This window comes from Leptonychotes weddellii, chromosome 15 (assembly GCF_054177405.1).
Source record: "Leptonychotes weddellii isolate Sample4059 chromosome 15, ASM5417740v2, whole genome shotgun sequence".
Lineage (NCBI taxonomy): Eukaryota > Metazoa > Chordata > Mammalia > Carnivora > Phocidae > Leptonychotes > Leptonychotes weddellii.
The window spans coordinates 20,798,025-20,804,890 of NC_138383.1; the positions used below are offsets into that span (position 1 = coordinate 20,798,025).

Here is a 6,866-nt window from a genome sequence, read left to right on the forward strand (position 1 = left end):
ATGGGTGGGCTTTCCACGAGGGTCCAGAGGAGAGAAAAGGGCTGGCGTCTCAGGTGGACGGTGGACTCTTCCAGAAGGCCAGTCTTTAAGCGCGAACTTCGCGGCGCGTGCGGGGACTCGCCACACACCGCGGGGGCCTCCGGTCCTCGGCGACTGCACAGAATTTGCCGAGTATTAGCCACGAGGGGGCGGGGTGAGGCGGGGCGGCGCCGAGGTGGTGGGGTGGGGGGAGCCCGGAGAGCTTCATAAAGCCACAGCAAAGGCGCCGCGACGCTAGGGACAGCGGCCCGCTGGAGAGGGAGCCCGGCAGCTGCCGCGCGCCCGCCGAACGCGGGCGCAGGACCCAGGCGTCCGAGGCCGGGCCCCGGTGGGGCCCCCCACCCGCGCCCCCCGCCCCCGGCGCCCCGCCCCTCGCGACCCCCGCGCCTGCCTCCTCCCCTCCCCCCCGCGCGGAGAGGGGCCGGTCCCCGACGGCTGCGGGAAGGTGCCAGCCCGCCCCGGATGGGCATCGTGGCGCGGGGCTGCGGAGACATGCTGACGGGCACCGAGCCGATGACGGCGAGCGACGAGGGCCGGGCGCCTGGCGCCGACCCGCAGAACCGCTACTTCTACCCGGAGCCCGGCGCCCAGGACGCGGCCGACCGTCGCGGGGGCGCCAGCCTGGGGGCGCCCTACGCCGGGGGCGCCCTGGTGCCCGCTCCGCCGGGCCGCTTCCTCGGAGCCTACGCCTACCCGCCCCGGCCCCAAGCCGCCGGCTTCCCCGGGGTGGGCGAGCCCTTCCCGCCGACGGCGAGCGCCGAGGGCTACCAGCCTGGGGACGGCTACGCGGGCCCGGACCCGCGCTCGGGACTCTACCCGGGGCCGCGCGAGGACTACGCGCCGCCGGCGGGGCTGGAGGTGTCCGGGAAGCTGAGAGTGGCGCTCAACAACCACCTGTTGTGGTCCAAGTTTAATCAGCACCAGACGGAGATGATCATCACCAAGCAGGGACGGTGAGTGAGACGCGCGCCGGCGAGGCGAGCGGGTGGGAGCCTCGGACCCGCCCGCCCGGAACAAGGACGTGGTTTTTTTCTTCTGTCTAGACGCTGCTCGAGTCTCGGCGCCCCTCAACAGTTTGGCTTAGGCTCTGGGGGGAGCGGGGAGGGAGTTGTAGTGAGAACAGGAAAGTTCTGGGGGTTGTTTTCTCCCGGGGCATTACACCAGCAGGCAGAACTCAGAAGGGAGATGGAGGAGAGCGGGTGCAATGAGAAGTTATGGTGGTTTAGGGGGAGGGTACCTATGGTTTCACCCAGGATTGGGGTGTGCCCTTGCCCCACTCTCTACCTCAGTGGGGGTCTCAGTGGGCAGAGGGGGACTGTGTTTGGATTTGATAGGGCAGGACCCCTCTTAGCCCCTATGTTTGGGGAAATGGAGGAGAGGGCAGGGTCTTGGTGAGGTGGACAATAACCCAGCGCAACCCCCCACCCCACCTCTCCTACCCCAACCCTCCCACCACCCACCTCTCCTAGTCTTTTTGCGCTGTTGTGCACAGGTCAGTTTTGGGAGGTGGGTAAGCCTGGAATTTGGTGACATGGAGAAGCAGTCGCCAAGTTTCCTTTCCGGTAGTACTTCGAGATCATATGTCTGGTGTGATCGTGTTTTGGGGGCGGGTAAAGTGTGTGGGGGCTCAGATCCCGTCCAGGCACAGGCCCTGCTGGAGAGCACACATGCCCATGGGCCTGAGCAGGTGAAGCTAACCTATGGGTCCCAGAGGGCAGCCAGTCCCACTCTGCTGCCTCCCAGGTCTGTCCCCTGAAAGTCTGCCTCCCCCCTGGCCAGATACTTTCCAGTGTAGGATTCAGCCTGGGGAACCCATGGCTCCATAGCTCAGGGTCCCTTGAGCCCAGTGCATGCGGGGTAGGGTTTGGGGCCAAGGGTGCTGCTTCCGGAGACAGCCTCCTGCGTGGGGAAAGGAAGAGAAACTTGCCACTGGTATTTGTTTAGTAAGCAATGCTGAGTGGGCCCTGCCTGGGTCTGGCATGTGAGAGTGTGCACCCATCCTTCCCTGCGGGGGCCTGCTCGCGCTGGGGACCCAGGAGGACCGCTGTGTGTGGGGGGCTGTGTCATCAGCACAGCCGGGAGGTGTTGAAGGGCAGATCCCAGTGTGGGGCTTGAGGAGGGAGAGGGGAGAGGCCATGCCAGCCCCGGGGTGGGGGTGGCATTCAATCTAGGCATTGCTAGGACATTCTTCCTTTCCAGTGATTTCTGTGGGGTAGCCTGGGATTGAGGGATCCGTCCACCAACTGCAAATAGCTTCAAGTTGCTGAGCTGTTCCTCTCTCTCTAGGATGAACCCAAGAAAGTTGGCATTTTCTTTTAAGATGTGGCATTTATCCCCTAAGCTTCCTGAGAATTCCTCTCTGCGTCCCCCAACCCCAGCCCTCTCTGAGTGCTCCCAGGCACGGCCCAGGCTTCTAGTCCTATCAAGTCTGTATTGGAGGAGACCCAGAAGATCCTATCCAGGCCCCTTCCTGCACAGACAGGGAAATGGGCTCAGAGACAGGAAGAGACTCTTCTGAGGTTACACAGCCCACCTGTCGCTGGCAGGACGGGCACCTGAACCCAGATGGTATCTGCCTGGGTTTCTTTCTCCAGCCGGTCACGGCCAGGAGTAAAAACAGCCACCTACACCGTCCAAAGGCCTTGCTGTGCTCAGAGTGCTTTCACTTCCCTTCTTTCACTGTGTGCTACGAAAGCCAAGAGGTGTTCCCAGTCACAGCTAAGGGCACTGAGGCACGGATGGCTGGTGCCTTGCACTCGGTCACACAGCAGACCTGAACTCGGGCCTCTACTCTTGGGTGCTCAGGCAGGCCTCCCACCCTGGAGCCCGGCCCAGGTCTCCCTGCCACCTGCTGCCAGGCCCCTGCCCTTCCAGTCTTGAGGGGCGGGGTGGACAGAGCATTGGCCAGCGCTTCGGGGATCCGGTGGGTGCGGGGCTGGCTGTGAGCTGCCTGCAGCCTGGTTGGGGGGTGTCTCATGGGGATGCATCTCTGTGAGGTCGCTGTCACTACCCCTGTGGCTTCCTTCTTTCCTTTATGTTCTTGCTGAATAATTCTCTCTTGACAAATCTTGTCTCCCTTTTAGAACCATAAACCTACTTTTCTTATTAGGAAAAATTCCAATATATACAAAAGTACAGGAAAAACCTCCACCTACCCATCACCCAGTTTCAACAGTTGTTATCGCTGGTCCAATCTTGTTTCTTCTTTATCCTCACTCACCCCGCTTCCACCTCCCACCCCCTAGTCTGCAGTTATATTAGTGATGGTGTTAAGTATTTAGTAAGTAAATCCTAGCCACTATATTCTTTCATCCTTAAAATTTCTCTGTGCATGTCTAAAAATGGCTTTTTAAAAATTTATAAATTTATGTATGTATGTATGTATTTATTTATTTATTGGGGGGTGGGGGAAAGAGAGAATCCTAAGCAGGCTCCACACCTAGCACAGAGCTGGACGCGGGGCTCGATCTCATGACTCTGAGATCATGACCTGAGCCGAAATCAAGAGTTGGACGCTCAACTGACTGAGCCACCCCGGCGCCCCTAAAAATGGCTTTTTAAAAGTAAACACAATACCATTAACAAACCCGAGAAGAAATTCATAAATATCATCAAATTTCCCTATCATTTCATAATTGCGTGTGCACGCATGTGTGTGTGCGTGTGTGTGTGTGTGTGTTAATCCTGCTTTCTATCCACCCGGAAGGACTGCTTCTTGGACACCGTGGGGTCCCCATTGGAAGGGGGCAGTGGCCCCTCACCATTTTCTTTGATGCCTCCCCTTGAATCAGACCTCGGGGGCCCCATGGTGGGGTGGTGGGGACAGAGAACACGTTGCCCCCCATTCAGTCCCACCAGCCCACATCGCCCAGGTGCTGAGCTTGGGCTCCAGTGATCTGGGAACTTGGCGGCCATTTCCTTCCGCTACTGGCTTCTGAAGAGCAAGGCTTGGGTTCAGAAAACAGCACCCTTTCTCTCCTGTGTGGAGGGCTGGCCTATCCCTCCCGGGGCTCCAGTGACCTACCAGTCACCACCACATCACCCACAGCCTTCTTCCTTTTTGAAAAATTCTTCCAGTCCAGGCCCACCACAGCCCCACGGCCTTTCGCCTTGGGCTGACTCACTCCCTCCCAGATCCTTCCTCTCCCACCCACCCTAGACCCATCCCTCAGTATGGACCAGTGACACAGTCACTCTCTCCTCCATGGGCAGCAACGGGTGGGGCGTGGGGGGTGGGTGGCAATTCCCAGCACCAGAGACTGACCCCGGGGCCGTGAGATAAAATGTGGGACTGGCCAACTGGAAAGGTTGGAGCTCAAACTGGTGCATTTGTGGAGATTTGGGGAGCCCACCCCGGACTTGTGCTGTGTTTCTGTGTGGCAGTGAGTGTGTATTGTGAATGTGTTGGTGTGCATAGAATAGTTGATGGTAGACATTCTCAGTAGAGGAAGAGAGAGGCGGGTGTCTGTGTGTGTGGGTGTGTGGGTGTGCATTCATTGCTGGCAATCCCCACTTTTCTGGGTGTGATTAGTTGATTATTATAATTAAGATAACTTTGGGTAGCTCTGTTGTTAAGTAGCTCAATTTGCATTTGTGTGTGTGTGTGTGTGTGTGTGAATTTAGCCGTGGAGAAAACAATTTCAATGCCTCCCAATCCTAGATCACCGGCCTCTCAGCCATTGTAGACTTCCCTACAATCCCAACTCCGAGAACTTCTTAGATCTTTAAAACAATTTTCTTTTTTGGGGAGGGCGCTTTAATTTGGACTCACTGGCTTCATTTCTCTCAGGGCAGGTGAAAGCAGCTTTACTTTCCGTTGGCTCATTTGTTAGCGGCTGTCCGATTTCCACTAAGTTGGATCTGAGGTTGGTGGGAGGAGGAGATCCTCTGATGCCCGAGCGCAGTTTACATTTCGATGGGTCCAAGGCACTGCTGGGATATCCTCCTAAAAGGTGCTGCTAATTTACATCCCCACGAATAGTGTGTGAGAGGACCCATTTTCCCACAGACTCATTAGCATTAGAGATCAATTTTAAAACATCCTGCCAACACAACTGATCAAAAACGACCTCCTTGTAATTTGTACGTCATGATGGTGAGTTAGAGCCTATCAGAGGTGTTCAGGATGGGGGAGGGTAGGATGACCCTGCGAATCATTTCAAGATGAACTAGTCCTGAGCGGCAGCGGAGGAATTTAGAGTCTTGGGCCCTGTCCTCTGAGGGCAGAATGGTGAGTGGTCTTTTTAGAGAGGGCTTAGGTTGGCACCAGACTGTTCCTTCCCAGCAAAGTGTCATGTAAATCAGGGGCTATTTTGGGATTCCAGCTGGTGATGATTCTAGACTTTTAGGGTGAAGTGAGACCTCCCTCCTTGTCCCTCTTTCCCCTGTCCTCTTCCGGCATCTCCTTCATTCCCCTCCAGCAGAGATAAGCAGGGTAGAGAGATGGACACACAGCATGGGAGACCCCGACTCTGCTCTCTCACCAAGGAGCCGTCAGCTCGGCTCTCCAATCCTCAGTTCCTTCAAGTATAGAATTGGAAAGAACATTTTACATCTCAGGTAAACTGGTTGCTGCTAAGTAGAGGCACAATGAATATATTCTTTCCCTTCCTTTAGTCCTTCAAGTTTGGATAAGAACTGGTTATGATGCAGAAAATGTGGGCAACCCAACCACTGTCATACAATGAGCTGGTCGTAGAGATGTGTTGAAAATACTGTCTCAGGGGCGCCTGGGTGGCTCAGTCGTTAAGTGTCTGCCTTCGGCTCAGGTCATGATCCCGGGGTCCTGGGATCGAGCCCCGCATCGGGCTCCCAGCTCGACGGGAAGCCTGCTTCTCCCTCTCCCACTCCCCCTGCTTGTGTTCCTGCTCTCGCTATGTCTCTCTCTGTCAAAAAAATAAATAAAATCTTAAAAAAGAAAAAAAGAAAAAATTGTCTCAGCCTTAATTGTTCACGGTCTCATCCCTAACCTTTGATTTCTCAAGTAACTGGCCTGCTGAGCCTCTGGGACCTGGAGGCTGGAGCTAGAGCTCTGGACTCTTGCTTGGGGTCCTTCCACAGGGCCAGCGGACTCTGATCGCTCTGGGCTTGAGAGAGGGTGGGGTGGAAGAGGGACCGGATGAGCTGAGTTTCACATCTTTCAAACTTCTTCACAGCTCTCAAAGGAAAAATGGATAGGAGTTATGGTCTCCATTTATGGGTGAAGAAACTGAGGTTTGGTTCAGGAATTAACTTACTCCAGGGGATGGGGCCAGTAAGTCTCTTTTTTTTTTCTTTCTCAGCATAGGAGAGTCTGGAGAAGACAGGAATGTGGGGAGACCTTCCCAAGGTTATTAAGGGTGTTGCTCTGGGATCTTCTGGGGACTAGGGTGCACCCAAAAGTGTTCCCAGGCCTCTAGAACTCTCCCTCCTCCAGGTTTCCTGACTCATGGACTGGTGTCTTTCTTCCCATCGGCATGACTTCTCGTAGGAGGAGGGGAGAGGTATGTGGGAATGCAAAGTTGTTCTGATGAGGGTCTCATTCTGCCAATTCTGCCAGTTCTGCTCTTCCTGCTTGGGTTGGAAAAGAAAAGCTAGGCCATTGGAATTGGTGATGGGACTGGTGCTGGTAGAGGGAGTGGTGGTAGTAGTGGCAGTGACGGTGATAATGGAGGTGATGGTTTGGTGATGGGGGCAGTGATGGTGGAGGTGTGGTTGTAGTGATGGTGATGGAGGTGGTGGTGATGGTGGAGACGGTGGTCGTGGTGATAGTGGTGATGGGGTCGTGGTGATGGGGGTGTTGGTGGAGGTGGTGGTTGTAATGATGGTGGTGGAGGTGGTGGTGATGG

General features: G+C 55.9%; 1 protein-coding gene across 1 annotated transcript; it reads left to right on the forward strand.

Moving 5' to 3' along the window:
- Positions 1-398: 398 nt before the first annotated feature.
- Positions 399-6,737, forward strand: TBX21 (T-box transcription factor 21). Its single transcript, XM_081804156.1, has 2 exons — positions 399-992; positions 6,195-6,737. The coding sequence occupies exons 1-2, from the start codon at positions 502-504 to the stop codon at positions 6,214-6,216; spliced, it is 513 nt and encodes a 170-aa protein (XP_081660282.1). The 5' UTR covers positions 399-501; the 3' UTR covers positions 6,217-6,737.
- The last annotated feature ends 129 nt before the right edge of the window (positions 6,738-6,866 follow it).

Excerpts from the sequence above, each read along its gene's own strand:
- TBX21 (XM_081804156.1), top strand. The coding sequence starts at position 502 with ATGGGCATCGTGGCGCGGGGCTGCGGAGACATGCTGACGGGCACCGAG. Across the intron at positions 993-6,194 it reads ATCATCACCAAGCAGGGACG|CTCTCAAAGGAAAAATGGAT; the intron begins GTGAGTGAGACG and ends ACTTCTTCACAG.